Raw genomic sequence first — 25,520 nt, forward strand, 5'->3', positions numbered from 1 at the left:
ACTACAACTGCTATTATGGCCTAATTTTATCGCTGTGGTAGCTGCAATCAAGTATGTTCTCCTGACTTTAGGCATTGTGATCAATGGGGAAGGTGACAGGCAGCAGGGACAAGAGAGAGATGATTTATGATCTCCTCCTGACCGTTCCTTATCACACCAACAAAGTTTAAAAAGTTTAGAAAAAAAAATACAATGGCAACATGTAGCATTTGTATCTGGACCGACCCAAACTATAAGGCTATGTGCTCATGAGACTCTGTGCCCATGGATTTTGCCACGGAAAACCTGCGGATTTATCTGGATTTTCTAGATAAATCTGCAGGTTTTAGCAACTACAGACACTCTCCATGTTATCCTATGGGACATGGGGAGTGCTGTGTCCATGCTGCGGTATGTGCGGCTGCGGAATATGCTGTGGATGTCAATTATTCATGCGGAAATACCTGCGGATATAGAGCCTCTCCACTATGGAGATAGAGGCCGAGACGTCCGCAGGTAAGTCGCATGAATGTCCGCAGGTTTTCCACAGATATTTCACTGGAATCCGGGGATCAGCTGCGAGAAACCTGCGCCTCTTATAAAAATTGGGTTACTTGTATTTTTATTTTTTTTTACTTGCATTTTTATCATATCTTTGCTGCAGTTTCTGTCTCCTGCCTTTACATAAAGCTGTTTTGTTTTTCAAGCTAAGCGGATTAAATACATTTTTTTAATATGACTTTCCGCAGCAGAAACACACAAATGTGCGCACTAGAAATGTCATGTTTCTCAAGAAACTTTCTTGAGACATTCTGGGAGCTGAAGATTCTTGCATCCTTTGAAAAAATCCGCACCAAATTCGCGGCAAAAACGCATGCGGATTTGCCGCGAATTACCCGCGGATTTTTCCCTGCGGATTTTTATGAATGGATAAGTGCAAATCCGGGGGTAATCCGCAGGAAATAATGAACATGCTCATTTTCTCAAAGTTTCTCGAGAACATTTTCTCAAGAAACTTTCCTTGAGAAAAATCCGCAGTTTTTTTTTTTCCATAGGTTTTGCTGGGAAATGTCTGCAGAAAGATTTAACACCTTTCTCAAGAAATTTCCGCAGCAAATCCGCTGGTAAATCCGCGGGTAAAACGGTCTAGTGCGCACAAAGCCTAAGTACGCATGTGCGTTTTATACCTGGGTTTTTTCCTTGCATCTAATACAAGTTTATGGTTAAAATCTGCACATAATCCTCAGCATATCTACAAGAGACATCAACATGTTGCGGGTCTGAAACACACACTGCAGGTCAGATTGCTCTGAGTAAATAGAGGCACAGTGGGCAGGACATTTCTAGTAATCCCATCCACTTTGATGGAACTGTAAGACACTGCATTGGGAGAAAACCCAAGATACAACCATAATGAGCACATACCCTGTAGCAAGTAAGTAAATAATGTGTTTTCAATTTATAAGACTCACTTTTCCTCCCAAAAATTTGAGAGGAAAATGAGAGGTGCGTCTTATACGAAATGTAATTCACCAGGAAGTGGTGGAGCGGGGGGGTAGCAGGAGGCAGGGGCGCTGCTGTGCTGAGGGCTGCGGGCGCTGCTGTGCTGAGGGCTGCGGGCACCTGTGAAGCGGCAGGGGCCATCCTGAAAATATTAGCAATGAGAGCTTCAAATAATGGCACCCGGAGTCTGCTCTCGGCTCAAGATCTCATCTGCGCACGCACTGCCTCCAGGCGCCATTTCTTTGAAGCCTGCACCGCTTACAGTTTGTGGATGTTGCCTGCCTCACAGCACCCGCAGCAAGCACCTGGGACACCCGCCGCACTGCCCTCAGCATCCCCATAATCCACCACCACCCCTGCCTTTTGTGACCACGCTCCACCACCGCTGAAGCCTCCAACCCCCCCCCCCCCCTCATAAGACACCACTGGATTATAAGTTGGACCCCACTTTTTTTTTAACCTTGGGGTGCATCTTATGGCTGAGCAATACTCGCCATTGTGTTTTCTTATTAATCCCCATGGAAGTTAATAAAGAAATTAAATGTAAAAGTCAATTTTAATGAGAAAAAGGGTCTCATTCACATGTCAGTATTTTCCACGTATGGGAAAACAGACCCATGCAGGATAAGGTGTGGTGCTTGGACAAAGATCTCTGGGCCAACTCCCAGGTAACAGAGAGTAGTATAATTAACTCCCAAGTATCCAGCATCCAACAAGAGGTCTTTGTCTTTTTACCTGCTTCTTGCGGATCGCAGGCACATACTCCCCTCTGTGATCGTGGGCGATGCAAGGGCCTCTGCTGTTGTTGTCAGCGCTTTACTTCACTTAAATGATTTGTGCCACCGCAAAGCATTCAAGTGATGTAAACCGCAGACTACAACAGCAGAGGCCCCTGCACCAGCCGCAATCACCGAGGGGTCTATGTGCCTGCGGTCTGCTAACAGAAGGTAATAGGACACCGCGGGAACGAAGGACAAGTGAGAATAATTTTTTGTGTGTGTGTATGTGAACAACTGCATAATAGGGGACAAAACTGGACCAGAATAAGGACATTACTAAAGGATGGGCACATTACTACAGGAGACAATATGGGCTCATTATTACAGGGGACAGTATGGGCACATTACTACCAGTGGGTGCTGTACTTCCCACCCTAGGCTTATACTCAAGTCAATTATTCTTCCCAGTTTTTTTGTCGTAAAATTAGATGCCTCGGTTTATACTCGGGTCGGCGTATACTCGAGTATATATGGTATATCATTTTCTGTTTAGTTCACACTTTTACACAAATATCAATTTTAATGCTATATTTGAAAAAAAAGTTTTCTGTTTGTGTCTCTGAATTGTAGGAAGAAAGCCAGAATACCATGATGAAATACACACAAATATGATGAGACCATACAGTACATGCTCTTTGTAGAGGGTGTCCTTGGTGAGGTTTTATCTCGGCACCCCAACGCTGAAAAGCAACAGTTAAATACTTATTACATAGTTATATATTTTGAAAAAAGACCTAGGTCCATCTAGTTCAACCTTCCTGCATCTTATTGCCATTTGGTATTGTTTTACCCATTTACTTCAATAGGGAAAGACCGCAGCACTGAAAACTTGACCCGTTAGTGAAGTTAGTCCTGATGCGCTATTTTTGCTGCAGTTTTCACTGATTGTGTTGCGACTTTAGGTACAAGGAACATTTCACTTGCTTAGTTGTAAAGCTGGAGCTTAGTGTCTATAGATCATAGGTAGAAATTCTGGATATAGCGGTAGTGTCCATACAAAGCGCTACACGTTGTGTAATGTAGACGGCAGAAATACCAGCGTTTTAGTATCCTGGCAGACCTGGGGTGATATTGGCTCTCGTGCTCCAGACTTTGATTCTTCAGCTTTTCCTTGAGCTGTCATATTTGCCATCATACTCGGTGAGGGAACCCGAAATGCCGGAGTTTCCCAATAGGCAGAGTGATTTCATCTACATATCCCTGTAACTGTTCATTTTGTGAGTTACACTTGAATTGTTTAATCAGTGGGCACTATTATGGGGCTTCAAAAGCCGCTCTTTCCAGAACCAGTTACTGTATAGTTATGATCGGGGGACCCTACAAAGAGCCTGGATCTAGGGGACGCCCGCCTCTGCTATTTAGTGCTACCCTAATTCACTTGTGCTCACAGGAGGTTTCTGCTCTTTCCAACAGTATGTTTGATGTAGGAGGACAAAGAGACGAAAGAAGAAAATGGATCCAATGTTTTAATGGTAAGTGGCTATTTCCCCATCTTGTCATTTTCCTTTTCCAACAAGCTGCTGCAAAAAATGTCAGTTTATTTTATGCTTATACTGTAAATAGGACAAATGTGTGTCGTCATCAGTTACTTCTCTAACGAGAAAATGGCAGTAAAGTCTTGTCGGTTCATGTGACACCAAAGCCAAGACCATAAGTAGCAGCAATCCTGCTTTATAGATCCATTCCCGAAAATCTCAATGGATGAACAACATTAAGAAAAGATAGTAAGATGGTCCTACATTTATAGTACGGAACTGCTCCATATCCATGTTGCAAAGTGATGGATGTGCTATTATTTTCTGGTCCAGGGGGTGCGACCTCTGGAGACCCCACTAATCCTGAGACTAGGGGAGCCGCAGTTAAGCACCTGCTTTATTTTCTTCCAGCGGGGTGCCCAGGATGTGTTTCAGGCCAAAATTACCACTGGAGGTATCAATATTGAAGTTCTCCATATCTGTATGATGGGGTAGAGGTCAAACTCCTCCACTAAACATAATGGCTGAGACACCCAATCACTTTAAGCTGGATTCACACATAGCGACAACGTCGTCGCTGTTACGTCACCATTTTCTGTGACGCAACAGCGACCTAGTAAGTCGCTGTTATGATCGCTGCTTAGCTGTCAAACACAGCAGACGCAGCAGCGATCATAACTGCACGTGTCGCTGTGGAAACCATGCTGCACTTGGTAACTAAGGTAAATATCGGGTAACCATTACCCGATATTTACCTTGGTTACCAGTGCACACGCTTAGCGCTAGCTCCCTGCTCTCCTAGCCAGGGTACACATCGGGTTAATTACCCGATGTGTACTCCGGCTACGTGTGCAGGGAGCCAGCGCTAAGCGGTGTGCTCTCAGCTGCCAGTGCTGGCTCCCTGCTCACGTAGCTGGAGTACACATCGGGTAATTAACCTGATGTGTACTCGGGCTGTGTGCAGGGAGCCGGCACTGGCAGCGTGAGAGCGGCGGTGCTAGTAACTAATGTAAATATCGGGTAACCAAGGACAGGCCTTCTTGGTTACCCGATGTTTACCGTGGTTACAGCTTACCGCAGGCTGCCAGACGCCGGCTCCTGCTCGCTTCAGTTCGTCGCTCTTGCTGTCACACACAGCGATGTGTACTTCACAGCAGGAGAGCGACGAGCAAAAAATGAAGCAGGACATTCAGCAACGAGCGGCGACCTCACAACAGGGGCCAGCTCGTTGCTGGATGTGTCACACAGCGACGGGACGTCGCTGCTACGTCACAGAAAATGGTGACGTAGCAGCGACGTCGTTGTCGCCGTCGCTGTGTGTGACACCACCTTTAGGGATAAGCCCTACTAGTGAACAAAGCTGATTGCTTACATTGAACACCTCCCTCAATTAGAAAACCTGAGCAAGTGCCAATTGAAACCTAAAAATTTCCACCGACGCAAAGTTTAATATCACATACCTCCTCCAAGTAATTGATGGGCTCGGAAATATTTCTGTTCTCTATGCGGGGTCCTTCTATTGATTCACACAAGTTGTCAGAAAGTAGTCACTACTGAATTAATTTTCAGTAATTGATCTGCAGGACTCACTAAGTGACAGAACAACTTTTTAACCTTGTAGAGCCCATTATTCCCTGAGACTAGTCTTGCAAACAAAATGGCAATGCCAAGGGTTTCCGTCTAGGACTACCTATATTTCTTAAAGGGAACCTGTCATTAGATCTGGTAACTAAAACCTGTGGCCACCACCAGTAAGCCCTTATATAGAGTATTCCAGAATATTGTATACAAGAGCCCAGGCCGCTCAGTGTAATATAAACACTTTTATTATACTCCTCTAAAGGCCCCGTCACACACAGAGATAAATCTTTGGCAGATCTGTGGTTGCAGTGAAATCATGGACATATTGTTCCATTTGTACACAGCCACAAACCTGGCACTGATTGTCCACAATTTCGCTGCAACCACAGATCTGCCGCAGATTATCTCTGTGTGTGACAGGGCCTTAAATCCAATGTGCCAGTCCAATGGGTGTCACTGCTCTCCAGTCCGGCCACGCCTCTCTGCGGCTATCACCATACTCCTTCTGCCCAGCCCAGTATTTGACATATCCTATGTCAGCCACAGCGGCCGGCATTGCAATCCTGCATAGGCGCACTTTGATGTGCCCTGCTCAGGACAGATTAAAGGGAACCTGTCATCAGAAATTTAGCTTGAAACCTAAACGTTTCCCCCTCTGCAGCTCCTGGGCTGCATTCTAGCAAGGTTCCTGTACTTTTTGTGGCCCCTTTTAAACAAAATTAAATACTTCATAAACTTGTACCTTCTGCTATGTAAATTTAGTAAATCGTCCATGGGGGGCGGGCTCTCTGCTGACCGTTGCTGTTCCTCCAGCACATTGACGCCGTCCCCCCACGCTCCATTTCATCCATCAGGACGCCACCCACTGCGCCCGAGGTGCCGCCCATGCCAGGATCGCTGGTGACGTGTGTCACAAGCACGAGATTATGGGCGGCGCTGTGATTGCATCGTAAGTGCCCGCCCATAATCTCGTGGACGCGCTTTCCCCCACTGCCTCCAACGTTCTGCGCAAGCGCTCGCCGGCCAAATAACCAGACGTCACCTCCTTCCCATCTTACCCTGCAGCAAGGCAAGATGGGAAAAAGGTGACGTCGGGTCATCTGGCCAGCAAGCGCTTGCGCAGAACGCTGGAGGAAGAGGGAAAAGTGCGGTCACGAGGTTATGGGCGGCACTTGCTGATGACAGTCACAGCGCCGGCCATAACCTCGTGCCTGCGCAAAACGTCACCAGCGGTCACACGTGCACACAGTGCACAGTCCCGCTACAGTCGCACATCGCATGCGCGGGACCACGGACGCCCAGGGGCAGCGTCCTGAGATATGAAATTCAGCGTTGGGGGCGGCGTAAATCTGCTGGAGGTACAGCAACTGTCAGCAGAGAGCCCGCCCCCATGGACGATTTACTAAATTTACATAGCAAAAGGTACAAGTTTATAAAGTATTTAATTTGGTTTAAAAGGGGCCACAAAAAGTACAGGAACCTTGCTAGAATGCAGCCTAGGAGCTGCAGAGGGGGAAACTTTTAGGTTTAAAGCAAAATTTCTGATGACAGGTTCCCTTTAAACTATTGTAGTGCGCATGCGCGAGCGGTCTTTAAGCTTTTCTCGTGCCTGAGCATTACCATACTTTGACTGGGCAGATCAAAGTACACCTGCACAGGACCGCAATTCCAGCAAGTGTGGATAATGTAGAACACGTCATCCATACTGGGCTGGGTAGAATGCGGATGTAGATTGCCACAGAGAGGAGGAGGTGCTGGACCGGAGAGCAGCGACACCCATCAAACTGCACCGCCCATTAGGTGAATGCAATAAAAAGTGTTTTTTATGTTCTAGAGAGCGGCCTGGGCTCTTATACACAGTGTTCTAGAATTATGTATATAAAAGCTCACTGGTGGTGGCTGCAGGTTACAGTCTCCAAATCTGGTGACGGGTTCTCTTTAACGGAAATCTGTCACCAGACTTTTGCTTCCCATCTGAGAGCAGCATAATATAAGGGCAGAGATCATGATTACAGCGATCTGTCACTTACTAGGGTGTTTGTTGCAGTTTTGATAAAACCACTGTTTTATATGCTGCAGATCAATCAGGTCTCTGAATGTTGAGCTCTGTATAACCCCGCTCACACCACTAATTGGCAGTTTTCTGTGTACACTGTGCATAGGCAGAAAGCTGCCAATCATTGCTGGGGCATGGTTATTTACAGCTCAGAAATATGGAGGGCTACATGGCAGCAGGTTACGAGTCCTCTAGTGGTAAAACTACAGCAAGCAGCCTAGTAAGTGATGCATTGTTGGAATCTGGTCTCTGTTCGTTCATTATGCTGCTTTCAGACTGGGTGGCAAAAACCTGGTGACAGATTCTTTTTAAGACTGTCGGACTTGTGCCGCAACCATAGGGAGGGTAATCTGCTAGTACAGCTATAGAATCATTGTTTCTTCCCAACAACTCTATAATCGTTCACATTCATTGTGTATCGGCTCCACACGACCCTAAAGCCAGAATGTTTCCATCTTATAATACAGTCGTAATGTAGCGGAGTGACAAGTTTTGTAGGTATCTAGCATCTACCATGCCAGGTGCCACCATACAAGCTTTAGGATGTGGCAGGAAAATGCGATTACTTCCTTTATTCCTGCGAGGTCTGTTCTGCTGGGGTATGCATCATGCCAGCCAGTAATTGACACTGCTTACTCCGTTTTTTCTAGATGTCACGGCTATCATTTTTGTAGTTGCAAGTAGCAGTTACAACATGGTCATTCGAGAAGACAATAACACAAACAGACTACGAGAAGCACTGGACCTGTTCAAAAGCATCTGGAACAACAGGTAAAGTTCTGGACAAATGTCCAGTCTGTATTGTGTGTGATTTGGGTGATGACAGGCTATGTAACTATACTCTCTACTTGGACATACAATCTCTATGTTGGCCACAAGGTGTCAGACAAGATCTAGAACCCTAACAAATGTAAAGCGGCCTGATGGATTAGCAGCATCTTTCAAAAATCTATTACTATCCAAAGATAATTTATGGCATATGTATTTTTACACTGATCGAGGTCGGGAGCTTGGCACACCAGAAGTACAAAATTGTAAAATCCTGCCTAAAATTGTGGAGTTGTAGCTGTGAGTTTTTTGTGACTATGTCCTGGACACACAACTGTCATACCTTAATGAGTATTTCCGTTGTTTCCTTCTTAAAGGGAATCGGTCAGAAGGTTTTTACTACCTCATCTGAGTGCAGCATTATGTAGGAAAAGAGGCCCGGAATCCAACGATGAATCACTTAGTTTACCGGGTGCAGCAGTCCTGATAGTCGGGATTTTTAGGTTTAACAGTGCAGCAGAGCTAGAAAAGCTGCCATTACCCACACCAAGTCTATAGACAGTGAGTTGCTTAACACAGGAGGGGGTGTAGTTTGACTAGCTGATGTAGTCCAGTAATAGTAAGCTCTTGGTGCTAAAACAATCATTGCAAATCAACAACAGCATGCAGCTGCATTGCTGAAATTTACCGTCTTTTTCGGACTATAAGACGCACCTGACCATAAGACGTATCCTGGTTTTAGAGGAGGAAAATAAAAAATAAAATTTTAACCAAAAAATATGGTCATGACACACTGTTATGGGGCGAGGATCTGCTGCTGACACTGTTATGGGGGTAATGTCCCCAAATTCTCTACTAAGGTACCCCATTCTGATAAGGATCCTCCTGCCTTGTATATGATCCTGCTCATAATATACCCCCCATCCATCCTGCTAATAATATACCCCCCATCCATCCTGCTCATGATATACCTTCCATCCATCCTGCTCATGATATGCCCCCATCCATCCTGCTCATGAAATGCCCCCATCCATCCTGCTCATGATATGCCTCCATCCATCCTGCTCATGATATACCCCCATCCTGGTAAATGGCGTGTATCCTGTGGCACAGGAAAAAAAAAATAAACGTTTATACTTACCCTTCCTCACTCCCTGAAGCACCGATCTTTGTCTCAGCTGCAGCGCCGCTGTGTGGAGCCGTCACCGTGTGTCGAGCCGTCACCGTTGTCTGCAGCATCGCGTCTTCCTGTCTGTGCCGGCGGTCAGCTGATCTGGACACTAGCGGCGCGCACCGCGATAACGTCATCGCTGTGCGCGCCGCTAGTATCCACCAGCTAGTGTCCAGATCAGCTGACCGCCGGCACAGACAGGAAGACGCGATGCTGCAGGGGGGCGGCTCCACACACGGTGACGGGTGAGTACACTGATTCACTGCACCCCGCGCTGATAATGATGCACGGGGGGCAGTGAATACAGCCGCACATGATCACTCCAGGCTGTAGTTGCCAGGGGTGATCACGGCCGGCTGCTAATTATGCACACCCCCCCCCTTCCCGCCCATCACCCCGCCCACCTGTCAGCGCCGGTTTCGCTGAGAGATGATGGGCGGGAGGATGGGCGTGCATATGTAATGAGCGGGCCCACGTGGTCACGGCAGGCTGCTACAGCCTGCTCGTGCCACCGATGACCCGCTCCACCCTCATTCCCCGCACCCGCAACCTTATAGTCAGACCATAAGACGCACCCCCCACTTTCCCCCAACATTTGGGGGGAAAAAAGTGCGTCTTATGGTCCGAAAAATACGGTATGTTTAAACCCCTACAGCATGCTGTCCTCCGATTACATAGCAAAAACCTGCTGACAGATACCTTTTAATGTTGGATGTTGAAGTTAAGTTTTGATAAGTCTTTCAGTTAGGACCTTGGTGCAGGTCCGCTTAATCTCCCTCACAAATGTTTTCTATGTCAACAGATGGTTACGGACTATATCTGTCATTTTATTTTTGAACAAACAAGATATGCTGGCCGAAAAAGTCTTGGCTGGGAAATCGAAAATAGAAGATTACTTCCCGGAATACGTACGCTACACTGTACCAGACGATGGTAAGAAAAAGTCATTGTGTACCAAATGGAGAGATTACAATGAATCCATTATATACAATTCATTTCTGTGGGTTAAGCATTTAACCTATTGGATTTGGTGGCTGTTGGTGATTATGGCTGCCTATGCAGCTCCCAATAAAAGCAGAGGGGTAAACCATTTCGAGAAGATACATTTTTATGTATCACTAACAATTTTGTTCAAGCGATCAGAAGGAGCCCTAGCGATCGGCCTCCATTTACCAGACATTGGGGGCATTGCTAATGGTAATGTCACCATTCCACCTACTACAGGAGAAAGTAAAACTGATACAATGTCTTTGTACTCTGTGTTTTACCGGGGGCATCACTGGTAACAGTCTGTGTGGGTTCCTGGAGTTGTTGCGTGATCGCTCTTGTGCAAGATATGGCTTGGGAGAACCATAGGGCCAAGTCTTTTGAGAAAGACTATTTTCCTTCATCATCGTGTCTGTGCGATCAGCTTTATTTACTTCATAATAAAGTGCAACCATATTTGTATCCGTTTCAGAATTACAAAAAAAATATCATCCAAAACAACCCTTGTATTACCCGCGTCTGATCTAATGTTGGCCACAGGCTTGTCTTCTCATATTAGACCCATATGGTCTGTACCAGTTTTGAAGCTAAGTTGGCCGAGCCATTGTCCTGTGTGGTTTATGGAATTTGCATGGTTCTGCCTATATTCTACTAAACTGTCCAAATCTTTATTGCAGCAATACCAGACGCAGGAGAAGATCCCAAAGTGACGAGGGCCAAGTTTTTTATTAGAGATGAATTTTTAGTAGGTGTTTTTGATTCTTGTTTAAGCAGTTATTTTCATGTCTTAAATAAAGTTCACAGGATGCTACTGTGTTTTTCGATTTATAAGACGCACCCGAAATTTAGAGATTAAAAAAAAAAAAAAAATATGGGGTGCGTTTTATCATCCAGTGGTGTCTTACCAGCAAGATGGGGTGGCAGCGGGAGTCACAGGAGGCAGGGGCAGTACAAGAGTATGGCGATGCTGCGGGCGGTGCAGAGGGGGCCAAATACTCACTGCAGGCTACGGTGCTGTTCTGGGGCAGGCGGTGCTGACCTGTCCTGGGGTAGCAGGTGCTGCTCTGTGCTGGTCCGGCGCTGCTCTGTGCTGGTGCTCATTGCGGGTGGTGAGGCACTGACCATTCTGAAATGTCGGCGTTAAGGGCTTCAATGAAATAGTGGCCAGAGTCGGCACATGCACAGATGAGAGTTTGAGCTGAGAGCTCCATCTGCGCACGCGCCGCTTCTGGTCGCCATTATTTGAAAGCCTTTGCCGCTGACATCTTTAGAATGGCCCGTACCTCGCTGCTCGCCACACAAAGCAGGGCCACCCACCGCACAGAGCAGCACAGGATTGTCCTGTCTCTTAAGATCCTGACTCTTAAAATCCGAATGTAGCTTACTGAAGGGGAGAGGGGTCTCCACCCCCCTATCCCTCTCCCCCCGGTAAGCTACATTCGGATTTTAAGATGCACCCCTAGTTTTCCTCCCAACTTTTTGGGAGGAAAAGTGCGTCTTAAAATCCAAAAAATACGGTAATTCTATCAAAATCATTAATCTATTGAATACGAAATGTTTAGGAAACCTAAAAGGAGGATGTATGTGGAGGCATATAATAAAAAAATCTATTAGAGCCTCCTAAGTTTCATAAATTGTTATCCTGTCACCTCTCAAAGCAAACCATGGACCGGGTCCTGACAGCTGTATGATTTTAATACTTCAGCATGTCAGGATCTTTTAGCATTGTCTTTTAGCATTTTTGCTGCATTTTCAGCCATAAAAACCAATGAGTAAGTGCAAAAAACCTGTTGTTAGTTTTTCAAGTGTTTTTGGTGGGAAAAAAAACCCAAAACAGATAAAGCAGGATGTGAAAACTATTTATTGTTGTGATTTTTTTTTTCCCTCGGTATAGACCATAATGTCTTGGTATCATCACATGAGAAAAGCAATTTTTTTTGTTTCTCCTGATTCCAAGTTCAGTTTAATTAAATTTGTGATAATTCAATTAGTGATATCTGTTAACTAGAGATGGGTGAATAGTAATAATAATTCATGTTCGGATAATCCTTACCCAATAATGAGTGCTATTCCAGTATTCATCACAACAACAAAAAATGCTTGGGTTCCCCATTGACTTGCATTGGGTTTGTTATTTCTGATGAATACCGGAATAGTACTTTGGGATTCGTTGCAAATAATATGAATACCGTATATACTCGAGTACAGTATAAGCCTACCCGAGTATAAGCCGAGGCCCCTAATTGTACAAGAAACAGGGAAACCGTATTAACTCGAGTATAAGCCTAGGGAGGGAAATGTAACAGCTACTGGGAAGTTTCAAAAATAAAAATAGATCCCAATAAAATGTACTGTGCCCCATCCTTGTCCCCCTTTGTAGTAATGTGCCCCATCCATGTCCCCCCTTGTAGTAATGTGCCCCATCCTTGTCCCCCCTTGTAGTAATGTGCTCATCCTTGTCCCCTCTTGTAGTAATGTGCCCCGTCCTTCTCCCCCTCCCCTTATTGTAATATGCCCATCCTTGTGCCTCTTCCTTGGGCCCTCTAATAATGTGCCCTGTAGTAATATCCTCCTACTGGTCCCCTTCTTGTCCTTTATTATGAAAAAAAAAATATTCTCACCTCTCCTCCGTTCCCGCGGTGACTTGAGCTGCTCCTTGTAAACCCCTCCGTGATCGCGTCCAATGCACGGGGCTGCTGTCTGCCGTCATGTCTTTACTGCAGTTGAATGCTTTACGGCAGCGGCAGTGCAGCAAAGCATTCAACTGCTGTAATGCACTGACGGCAGCGGTGGCCCCGTGCACAGGACGCTATCACGCAGGTGTCTATGCCTGAGGTCTGCAAAAGGCACCCCTTGATGATCAAGTCCTGTGCACGGAGCCACCGCTGCTGTCAGCGCTTTGCGCACCACTGCCACCATAAAGCATTCAACTGCTGTAAAGCCACGATGGCAGCCTGCAGCGGTGGCTCCGTGCACGGGACGAAATCATCAAGGGGTGCCTCTTGCAGACCGCAGGCATAGACCCCTCAGTGATGGTGCCCAATACACAGGGCCACCACTGCCATCAGCACTTTACATACAGCAGTTGATTGCTTTACTGCACCGCCGCATTTAACTGCAGGAAAGACATTACGGCAGACAACAGGCCCGTGCATCAGACACTATCACAGAGGGATCTACAAGAAGCAGCTGAGGTCACCGCGGGAACGGAGGAGAGGTGAGAATATGAGAATAATTTTTTTTGTGGGACCGTGACCTGAGTATAAGCCGAAAAGGGGTATTTTCATCTTAAAAAAAAAAAAAGGGCTGAAAAACTCGGCTTATACTCGAGTATGTATGGTAGTTACTATTCGACCATCCCTAGTGTTAAGTAAACAATGCCCAACTAATTCAACTCTTGCCACTGTTTTTACATTTGCTATTGTGTATTCATTCATGAACTCCTGTGTCCTTACTTCATGGCTACACTTCACACATGAATCCAGGTTTTTTGTTTAGAGGGCACTATTTTTTTTCAGAAAAAAAAAAAAACTTATCCCCCTAACTAATTTTGATCAAATTGCCTTTTTTCCAAAAAATGTTTTAAGTTTTCACATACATCTTGTATTGTTCACGTGTGCACGGTGGAAGCAAAGCTGAACTTTGGGATCATGAAAAATGCAGCAAAAAAGTAGCAAAATGTCTGTTTTGGCTGCAGCTTTTTTTATTGTCAAGAAATCAGGTTTTTGCTGCAGAAAACAAATGCAGCAAAAAAGCAACGTGTGAATATAGCCTTCGTATGAAAATGTTTTAATAAAGTTCAGTGCACGCTCCCATTGGGGCATATTGAGAAAACTAGTCTGTTCTGTGGAGTGAGCCTAAAATGTCTCTATATTGATCTCAATTTTTATTTTGCAGAACATTACAATCACAATGGGTTGTTATTAATAGTGATGTGTGAGCACTACGGTACTCGTTAAGAGCAGTTGGATGCTCAGATGGGCGCAACTCAAGCACCAAAGTATAATGGAGGTCACTGGGGGACTCAAGCATTTTTCCGGATAATTTCCCAGAAAAATGCTTAAGTTCCTCATTACTTTCCATTATACTCGGTACACAAGTCGCGCCCATCCGAACATCTAATCTGCTCTTAAAGGGAACCTGTCATCAGAAATTTCGCCCAAAAGCTAAAAGATTCCCCCTCTGCAGCTCCTGGGCTGCATTCTAGGAAGGTCCCTGTTATTATTGTGCCCCATGTGAGACCAAAATAAAGCCTTTATAAAGTTCTACCTTTTTGTATGCAGCTTCTGTAAATTCGTCCCGGGGGCGGGCTCTCTGCCGTCCGTTATTCTGCCTCCTGGTCCTGTATGCCGCCCCCATCGCTCCTTTCCATATCTGATGCACCGCCCACTGCTCCAGCCATCCCCGCGCATGCCCAGTGCCAGTCTCACAGGACTGAGCACTGTGACTGCTGGTGATGTGTGCGCAGGCAAGTGATTATGGGCGGGCCTGTGACTGTTATCAGCAAGTACCCGGCCATAATCTCTTGAGCGCGCAAACCTCTCCAGCGTCACACTGAGCTCAGGATTTATGCTAGACTGTATGGGCTGCTTTCAGGGATGACGTCCCTTTGTCATGTGATAGTATTTCGAACACGCCCCTATCACATGACAAAGGGACGTCATCCCTGGAAGCAGCCCATACAGTCTAGCATAAATCCTGAGCTCAGTGTGACGCTGGAGAGGTTTGCGCGCTCAAGAGATTATGGCCGGGTACTTGCTGATAACAGTCACAGTCCCGTCCATAATCACTTGCCTGCGCACACGTCACCAGCAGTCACAGTGCTCAGTCCTGTGAGACTGGCACTGGGCATGCACGGGGATGGCTGGAGCAGTGGGCGGTGCATCAGATATGGAAAGGAGCGATGGGGGCGGCATACAGGACCAGGAGGCAGAATAACGGACGGCAGAGAGCCCGCCCCCGGGACGAATTTACAGAAGCTGCATACAAAAAGGTAGAACTTTATAAAGGCTTTATTTTGGTCTCACATGGGGCACAATAATAACAGGGACCTTCCTAGAATGCAGCCCAGGAGCTGCAGAGGGGGAAGCTTTTAGCTTTTGGGCGAAATTTCTGATGACAGGTTCCCTTTAACGCATGGCAGTGTCATCACAGGTTATTATGCATTTGTTTTTTGAAAATATAAATGACATTGACTTGAGAATCTAAAAAGAGGCATTTTGTTTTTGTTTGTGCAGAGGATAAGCACGGCAAGTGGCGATGGAAGACATTACTGCTACCCTCATTTTACCTGTGCCGTAGACACTGAGAACATTCGCAGAGTTTTCAATGACTGTCGAGATATCATCCAGAGAATGCACCTCCGCCAATATGAACTCTTGTAATCGTTCTCACCGTGGAGCCTGTGGTTTTAAATACTTTGCTACTTTTCTCTGTCTCTTTCCTCTGTACTGCTCCACACAGGGTGGAACATCCCCACAGCGCACTTTTTCTAGGCTTCTACCCATTTATTTTGATATTTTTGTTCAGAAAGGTCCCCCCCCCTCCCAGACTTTTGTGTTTTACGAGAGAGGGCATTTTTTTTGTCCTTGTTTTGTCTCACAATTTTTTTTTATATATATATCATTCCACTAAACCAGTGCTGCTCACTCCCGTAACTAGGAAATCTATTGGCCTTTTATCGGAGCATAGATTTAAGCTTTTGCAACTTGTGTATCCTTAGCAAATCTAGCACTTCTCACTTTCGCAGCCACTTTTGTAAAAGCTGGGATCATAAGGTAGCCCCCAATTCTAACTTCACATATGTAGTGTGCCCCATACTGTCAATTCTGCAGCTTTGCCAGCTGAAGAATTCTTGCACGCCTCTTCTAGCTAGGCTGAGCATGCAATGGGCAGATGCTTCTCATATCCCCTCCTGCTAAAAGGGACTAATGTTCATAAAGTGACCACATTACATCCGGGGTACAGTTACACTCAATACTACAAGCTCACCCTAAATTCCTAGGGGGTGTTGGTATCTTTTAAAATGTGCCTATAAGATATGTAGTCTACACATTTTGTGGACAGAGCTAATATATTTATGCTATTCATTCACAAGGATCTGGTGACCTCACTGCAGAACGGTGCACGTCATGCTTTATTTCTACGTGATGTTTCTAGTGACCTGGGCAGGTTGGTTGTCCGTTCACTTCCCAAAGTGGAAACACTTTAGCGCGCATACATTGTGGCAAGGAATGTGGTTCCGGGAATGTGCGTGCTGAAAAGTAAAGACGAAGCGCCACGTTCTCATTGAGCAATCTCCACTAGATTGTGCTGCGATCAAGTCTGCAATATGTCTGCAGGCTAGTTTAGAGAATGGGTTTGAAAGGAAGACACAATTTTTTAATTTTTTTTTTTTTTTTCATGGGAAGGAATAGCAGTCCCTCTACACACTCCTAATTCTTTAGAAAACTGTTACATAGCTGTCTGTGAAGTATCCCAGATTGAAAATGCTGAGATGAGCTAGAGATGCAATGTCCTGAGAGGCAATATCAAAAGTTTTGTTTTGTTTGTTTTTTTTTTTTATATATATATATCACAGACTGCACCTTTCTAAGGTTCATGTTATTAAACGTTGATATAAAATATATATAGAGAGATATATATATATATATATATAGACAGAGAAATAAATTATATAAGGATCTACATATTTTAGAAGTAGGGGAACAACAAATTCACCCCTCTGGTGTAAGGATGAGATGCGCTGATTTCAATAGAATACTGACGAAGAGTCCGACCTCTTCTACAGAGAAGGGAAAAATATTTTTGACTACCGTAGTAGCTTTGCTTTAAATGGCTCTCTGAACAAGAAAGGTTTAATACCATTCCACTAAGCCTTGGGCTACCTCTGTTCTTCTAGCATTTTTATTTTATTTTTATTTTTTTTTAACTTCTCATGGGCTCCGGCCCTTGCAAATTGTACCCATCTTTTAGATGGCACTATGCTCAGACTTATCCCTGTGTGGGTTTACTTTATTATAGCTTTTTTTTTTTTTTTTTTTTAACATGACACTGAAGAGTACTTGATGGAGGGAAAATGAAATAATGCACTTTGTATCAGGTAAAAAAAAATAGCAAAAAAGAAAAAAAAATTAACAACTGTCGAGGAACTGCACACACAATGTAGCAGCACCAGAAATATTTATTAAAGTCACAAGTTTCAGCATTTGTTGAGTTGCAGGTCAACTGGTAAAGTGACCTCTGCTCTTTGCACCTTCAGAGGAAGGGAGAGGCTTGTACGACATTGCAGAGCAGTGGGCTGCAGGCCTTTTGTGACATGGAGGAGTTGAAAGAATGTTTCTGGGACAGTACATAGACTAGGTAATGAAGAGGCAAAGTCAAGCAATTTTTTACCTTTTATTTTTTATGATGTATTGTGGCTAAGTGTTTCTGCACACCTCAGGCATTCAAACTGCAGCTGCTTTCAGCCTCTCATGTCAAGGCAGAAAAGAGAAGAAAAAATATATATATGTATATGTGTGCGTATATATACATATATATGTATACGTGTATATGTATATAATGAAAAAAAAAAAATTACCACCCTCACTGATATTATGCGTTCTGTCCACAGATGATCTTTTTAGCCTTAGATCATTACTGGGCGTTAGTCCTCTATATAGATTTTTTTTTTCCATTTTGTTTAACTGCTGGTTTATTATAATGTACAGATGTAAAATGTAATATTATTTTGTACAACTTTATTGAAAAAAAATAATACTTGTAGAAGATCTTTGTGCCTTGATTATGGCTGTACCTGTAAAATGAGCTAATATGTAAGTATGTTTTTGATTGCGCTGTACAGCTTGATGTCAAAACTTGCCTGCAGCTGTGACTGCGGGTAGGAACTATCTGTAGAATTTAGTTTTTTTTCTGGTTTATATAAAAAGAAGGAAATGCTCTTTAGTACAAAAAAAAAAATGAAACAAAAAAATGATAAATTATGCAAATTAACCACTTACCTTTACAAATAAGGTCCTACAATGACCAGTTGTTGCAGCAAACATGCCTTTTTATTTTATTTTTTTTTTTTGTTTTCCCTATGTTTTTATGTGCAGGCGCTGGAGGAAGTGGAGTCTCAGCTTTAAAAAAAAAAAAAAAAAGAAAAAAAAATATTGGAATCCATTTGTGTTTCAGTTGGAACCAAGGATTTGTTTGAAACTTTAAAGATTTATTTTAGAAAACCATTTGATATTTTTTTTTTTTTTTTTTGCAACATGGATTTAGCATTCACACAATTGCCACAAGAATGCTGTGAATGTTTCATGGAAACGATACTATGGCAGCACTGGGTAAAGCTTTCCTACATTTATCACAGCGGCAGCGGCTGTCATTGTGCCGGGTGGTAACATGATGTTGTTGAAGAGGAGGAGGGGAAACAAAAAAGATTGAAATCTCTGTCTAGCCTGATAAATTACAAGATGACATTTTAATTTCTCTTTTAATAAAGAGACACATTAGAAAGCTGGTTTATTTTAAATATTATAGAATTGATATGTGTGACTATATTTCTCAAACTTGAATAACTTATGCAAATGTTCTTTAAAAAAAAAAAAAGTTGTGGTACAATACTATATGTATATGTATGTGTCTATAGGTATACACACATACACAGAAAGAACTGCTGTAGCAATAAGGCATGTCCTTTTTAATAACTACTACCCTGCTTTATATTTTATACTTAGGTGTTTTCTATATGTGAGTCTAGATAATCTTTGTCAGAGATAACATGTACATTGTCTAAATTTACTATTGCAATAACAGCGGTTACAAATCTTTTTAGGGGCCCAATACACAATAGATGGCTGTTGGATGAACGATGGTTTAAGCCTGCAGCTATCTTTCCCTATTCCTCCATACACAGAAGCACTCCGTTTTTTCTCTACGAGCAAAAAAAATACGCTCATTCGTCAGATAAAATGATCTTTTGGTTTGTCCAAAACCTTATCGTACCTGGTGGCGATGCATCCTGTGGAAACAGGACCTGTGCTACCGAGAATAGTCAGTGCAATCCGCTAGTGTAAACAGGCTATTAGGCGCCCGCCAACTGGCGGCATGCTGTTTAACTCTGCGCATCGTGTATATGTAATGCACCATTAGGCTAGAATAATGTATTTCAGATTTGTTGACTACCAACTGTCCCCCAGTTGCCATCTTTCTCTGTACTGTACCTGTGTGGTATCTTACAGGCAGAGGTAACGAAAGAAAAAAAAGTCTAGACGGTTTCACAAAACTAATGAAAATCACAAATCACATTTTTAACAAATCATTATTTTTATGCATCCGACACAATGGATCATGTTTGTACACATGATCATAACCTGGTTGACTAGATTACAATGTTCCTTTCCTATGGCTAAACCCCCCTCCCCTATAAAGAGCTAGGACTGCTAATGACCGATTAAAAAAAAAAAATAATAATAATCCTATAATGTTATTTATTATTTTTAACGAAACTGAATCTACAAAATAAATATCAACAACCATGTTTATTCTACTAAAAAAAAAAAAACAACAAAAACAACTCCAACTGTGTGCACAGATCTTCACATTGGCTTCAGCAGTGAAGAAAGAAACTGTCCATGAAATGATCTGAACGTCCCTCCACCACAATGGGCAGATACCGGCTGTGCTGCAGGCGATACCGCTATTACATCAATGAAAGAATTTTTTCAATTTATAGGTAACAATCACATTGTACAGGTACATAATTTAATAAATATATATTTGTAAAATGCACTGGTCTATTGTAGAGAAAAGTAAGCTCAGCCCTGCTATAATGGAGCGTTACACTGGCTTTTGTTTTGTGGCATAATATGATTTTAATAAATTCAGTGGCAACCAAAAAAATGCTGCACAGAGACAAAGGAGCGCTCCTGCGACACAGTAGATGTAGATGACCGTGTTCTCCGTTGGTAGAAAACATTTTTCAAGGGAAAAATCTTCATCTGTTATCAATCCCTGTAAAAGAGAAAAGAAAATATTCATCAAGTACTGTATTTTTCAGACTATAAGACGCACCCTTGTTTTAGAGGAGGAAAAAAAGAGAGAAAAAAATTGAAGTAAAAAAATGTGGTCATGACACACTTGTGTGGGGTGGGTGTGCTGCTAACACTGTTATGGAGGTAATAATATTCCCAAATTCTGTACTCTTATCCCCCATTCTGGTCCCCTTCCAGGTATACAGTATTTCCACCCATCTCCTGTCCACCGCCATTAACTTGAGAACGGCGGCAGCTATAGGCATAGAAGTGGTGTCTAGGTATAGTAAAGTAGCCATGCGCTACGCAATGAAACCACCTATTGCACCACCTGGTGGAAAACAAGAGTTAGCATTTTTATCTTGAAAACGGAACGAGATAGAGGAAAAAAAAGTGAATTAAAAAATTGTAGGGCACCATCAAATCAATATGAATCAACACCTTGCATACAGAAAAGCTATGATATAAAGCCTATGACCCCGCCCCCCCAAAAAAACATTGAATGCTGGTCACGCATATGGCACTCATTTAACTTTGATGCTCAAAGTGGCCACCGCCAGCTGCAATGCACATCTGGACAGCATACTGTATCTTGCTGCACGTTGTGCAATATGGTAGGAGACACGTTTGCACAAGAATCTGGGATACGTCGTCGTAGGTCCTGCAATGTTGGTGGAGGGGTCACATACACCTCACAGAAAGAAGTCCAATGTGGTGAGGTCAGGTGAGCGTGGAGGCCACTCCATGCAGCCACCATACCCAATGACTTGTAGGAAGGTCTCCATGAGGTATCGCTTTACATCGGCAGCCTTGTGAGTTTTACAAGTTCTAATCATAGCATTTCTGTATGGAAGGTGTCGATTAGTATTGAATTGATGATGCCCTACAACTTTGTAATTCACTTTGTTTCTCTATCTCGTTCCGTTTTCAAGATAAAAATGCTAACTCCGTTGTTTTCCACCAGGTGGCGCTATAGGTGATTTCATTGCATAGCGCATGGCTACTTTACTATAGATAGACATCACTTTTATGCCTATAGCTGCCGCCGTTCTCAAGTTAATGGCAGTGGACACACTGTATATGGCCCCCATTCTTATGTGTGTGTATCTGTCTGTGTGTGTATATTATATGATCGAACCCCATGGTGTACAGTACAGTAATGCTTTTATACACTATATTGCCTTAATTTTACAGATGTGATGCTCACCTAGCTTTCATTTTGGTACTGCCTCTGTACTTTAAACAAATTCATCCATATCTCGAGGACCTGCAGTGATGTAATGAAGAGGCAGGGCACTGTGCTGTGCTGCTTTGGCCCACCTCTCTTCATTACATCACTGCAGGTCCTGCTGTTAAAGGAGACTTTGTTTCTAGTGCAGAGGCAGGACCAAACAAAGCAATGTGAGCACTCAGCACAGAGACTGCGGGCTGTGCTGTGCTGTGATGGTATGCCGTGGAGCGGACACTGCAGTGATCTGCACTTCCTCCGGGCCAGACATGACTGCAGCGACACCCTGCTCCTGCCTCCTAAACAGCGGACACACAGTCTCCCCAGCCACTGCAGGAAGCTGGCGGCTGGAGCACTCGTGTGTCCAATGTTTAACAGGTATTGATTTACTGCTCCTCACACCCGCTTCTAGTCACTGACTGAAGAGAGAGGTGAGCGGGGAGCAGCTAATGAATATTCCTTTAAACAGCGTGGTTTCTCCAGCTGCGACCCTCCCTGCCTCCTGTGATCCCACTCCACAGCCGCTGCCTCAGACTATAAGACGCACCCCACACTTTCCTCCCAAATTTGGAGGAAAAAAAGTGCATCTTATAGTTCGAAAAATACGGTATGAAGTCTCAAGCAGTTACACTTAACCTGCTGAATGTTTTAACATTCCTATGCCACAAGCTATATATTTATACACATACATTGGTGATCAAAGTTAGAGAACACGCCATTTCCTAAATGTTAAGGTCATTGTGTAGTCCTATGTGATTATATCCTAACATAACTAGTAGTATTTTCAGCTTTTCATAAATTGAGTTTACTGTAAATTAATTAAAATGTAAATGAAAAAGAACACTGATCAAAATTAGAGCACACTTTCAGATACCTGCAAGTTAAGGCCCATTTACACACAACGATATCGCTAATGAGATATCGTCAGGGTCACGGTGTTGGTGACGCACATCTGGCCTCGTTAGCGATATCGTTGTGTGTGACACCTTTTTGCGATCAGTAACTATCGCAAAAAGGTGTCAAATCGTTCGTCGTGTACACGTCGTTCATTTTTAAAAAAAAGATCATTCCTCGTTTGGAACACAGGTTGTTTGTCGTTCCTGCAGCAGCACACATCGCTATGTGTGACACCGCAGGAACGAGGAACAACATCATACCTGCGGCCGTTGGCAATGAGGAATGAAGGAGGTGGGCGGGATGTTCCGGACGCTCATCTCCGCCCCTCCACTTCTATTGGGCGGCCGCTGTGACGCCAAACGAACTTCCCCCTTGAGAGATTGTTCAGCTGCCAAAGGGACGTCAGTGAACAGGTAATTGCGTGCTGCTGTAGCGATATTGTTTGCTATGTCAGCGATCACCCCGTGACACGCCATCGACGTGGGCGGGTGCTATCGCTTGCGATGTCGCAGCGTGTAAAGCCCGCTTTACTTGTGTTAATCTGGCACCTGCTACTAATTTTCTTAATTATCTGACAAACCCTATTTAAGGCTACCTTCACACAACCGTTCCGTTTTTGCGGTCTGCAAAAAGCTGTCCTGTTTTCCACGGATGTATTTATGTGCAACCACATCTGTTCTGTTCCGTTCAGTATACGGTCTGTTTGACATCTGTGTGACTTCCGTTTTTTTGTGGTCCGCAAAACAAGATTGAATGAGAGTTACATGCAGTCCAGGGTATCTGGCCAGATGCTGGTCCCCATATAAAGTGGACTTTACCCAGCTCACCCTGAATGCTCTGGTGCGGTGGCAAATGGGGTAATACATAGGGTTGGTACCAGATGTGCAATGTCACCTGGCATCAAGCCCAGAGGTTAGTAATGTCACGGCGTCTATCATACCAGACATCACAAACCCAGTCCGTAATAAAAAAAAAATAAACAAATTTTTATTTGGAAAAAAAAACACATTCCCTCCTTTTATTTGGAAAGAAAAAAAAAACTCCAGGTCTGGTGTAATTCAATAAGGGGTCCCACGACAATCGATACTCACTGTCCCAGCCAATGAATAACAGAATATTCCCCATTGGCTGGGAGAGCAGTGCAGTGACCTGAGCTAACATCACGAGGTCAGCCCAGGTCACTGCAGGGCATGACCAGCGCTGACTTCAGGAGGTTAGCTAGGTACATTACCTACGGTGATGGAAGCCGCTGCACTCCTGACGTCAGTGCTCGTCACTGAATTCAATGACCGCTACGTTCACAAGCGAAGTATTGCGAGCGGCCTGTGATGTCACCAGTAATCACAGTCTCAGGCCGCCCACGAGAGGTGATGTGAGAACGCAGCGGGCATGGAAGTCAGTGACTAGCGCTGACGCCAGGAGTGCAAGAATTTATTACAGCAGGTAATTTACTAACCTCCTGACTGCAACGCTCATCATCCCTGTGGCTGCCCGCACTGCTGTGCTGGCAGATGCTGACGTACTGCAGTGCGGGCAGCCGCGGGGCTGGTGCGGGAGCGGGACACAGACTGCAGAGGCACCAGACGGAAGTGCTTCCATGCAGCTTCCAGGGATTTTGCGGACGCATTGACTCGTATTGAGTCATGGTCCGTTATTACGGAACAGAATAGAACATGTTCCATAATAACGGAACGGACATACGGCATTCAATCTGTTGGGGGTTTTTTTTTATAGGAACTGATGCACATGGAAGTGCTTCCGTGTCCCATCTGCTCTTAAACAAAAGGCACTGAAAAGATGGTCCGCAAAACAACAGGAACTGACCCAGGACAAATGGAACAGTCGTCTGAATGTGCCCTAACTGGTAGCCTATCTTTCCAGTGTGCGTTGACTTCAAAAATGGTGTGCAGCTCCAAAGTAACTGAAACCCTCCAGCAGCAGGTTGTCCAGATGAAGGCCAAAGGGGCAACCCTATCAGCCATAGCAAGAGAAGTTGGTTGTTCTAAGTCTGTGATTTTGAGAATATTGCATCTTTACAACATCACAAACTTAAGTCCCCAAAGAAGGGTGATTCGCTCTTTGAAAAACAAGTGCAAGAATCTCCATGGGTAATCATTTCAACACTGCACCTGGAATTGCTCGCCAGTTCAGCACTGAACAGGGTAAGGATCTGTCTCGTCATACAGTGTCACAATGTATAAGAGCATTTGGACTGGAAGACCAGTCTGCAGTGAGAAAATTCTCTCATTAGCAGAAAGAATCAAAAGTCAAGACTCTCCTTTGGTGAGGAGCATGATATGTGGACAGAGGAGAAGTGGTCCACAGTTAATTTTAGTGATGAAAGCAAGTTTAATTTATTTGTGTCTTGACGGGAAACATTTATGTTAATCGACAAACTGAGAAAAGACTGAACCCAAAGTGTGTTTTAAGAAGTCATTGAAAGGTGGAGGAAATGTCATGGTTTGGGTAATGTTTTCTGCAGCAGGAGTTGGACCTCTCATACAGCTACATGGCAGAGTGAATGTGAGTGTGTATTAGAACCTTCTTCAACAACACGTGGTTCCTTACTTGCGTTCATCACTCAATCAGCCAGCAATTTTCATGTAGGACAATGTCCCCTGTCACACAGCAAAACGGTAAGCAGTTCTTTGAAACAGAAAAAATTGAAGCAAGGAAATGGCCATCCCGGAGTCCACATCTAAACCCAATAGAAAACCGCTGGAAAATCCTTGGTGACAAAGTTATGGCCAAGAAACCCAGAACTGTGGAAGAGTGGACCAAAATCACACCAGAGCAGTGTGAGAGACTAGTGATGTCCTGTGGCCGCAGATGTGCTCAAGTCATTCAAAGCAAAGGCCTGTATACTTCTTACTAATATAATCTTTCTCTGTTTAAAAGTCATTGCTGTTTTCTAATTCTTATCATCACGTTTTGGGCAAAATAAAGATTTAATGTTGATAAAGTTTAAATTTTTTGTAAAACACTTTTGGTGGCATGGTGCACCTCTTACAAACAAAACAAAAAAAAAAGTTAAAATGTTCATTAATGTAGATTACATTATTTCTTACATATAT

The 25,520-nt window shown here is 43.9% G+C and overlaps 2 protein-coding genes across 5 annotated transcripts in view; one reads left to right on the forward strand and one right to left on the reverse strand.

The window, feature by feature from the left end:
• The window catches only part of GNAL (G protein subunit alpha L), a 389,656-nt gene extending 369,579 nt beyond the window's left edge, over positions 1–20,077 (forward strand). For both annotated transcript variants that reach the window (XM_075314560.1, XM_075314561.1), the window contains exons 8-12: positions 3,675–3,733; positions 8,024–8,144; positions 10,115–10,245; positions 10,977–11,044; positions 15,537–20,077. In XM_075314560.1, coding sequence (XP_075170675.1) covers positions 3,675–3,733; positions 8,024–8,144; positions 10,115–10,245; positions 10,977–11,044; positions 15,537–15,683 — 526 coding nt within the window. In that variant the 3' untranslated portion in view covers positions 15,684–20,077. The remainder of the gene's footprint in view (positions 1–3,674; positions 3,734–8,023; positions 8,145–10,114; positions 10,246–10,976; positions 11,045–15,536) is intronic.
• The window catches only part of MPPE1 (metallophosphoesterase 1), a 299,670-nt gene continuing 293,964 nt past the window's right edge, over positions 19,815–25,520 (reverse strand). For all 3 annotated transcript variants that reach the window (XM_075314563.1, XM_075314564.1, XM_075314562.1), the window contains exon 11: positions 19,815–20,301. In XM_075314563.1, the coding sequence (XP_075170678.1) occupies positions 20,128–20,301 (174 nt within the window). In that variant the 3' untranslated portion in view covers positions 19,815–20,127. The remainder of the gene's footprint in view (positions 20,302–25,520) is intronic.

The sequence above is a fragment of the Anomaloglossus baeobatrachus genome, chromosome 6, assembly GCF_048569485.1.
Source record: "Anomaloglossus baeobatrachus isolate aAnoBae1 chromosome 6, aAnoBae1.hap1, whole genome shotgun sequence".
Classification (NCBI taxonomy): domain Eukaryota; kingdom Metazoa; phylum Chordata; class Amphibia; order Anura; family Aromobatidae; genus Anomaloglossus; species Anomaloglossus baeobatrachus.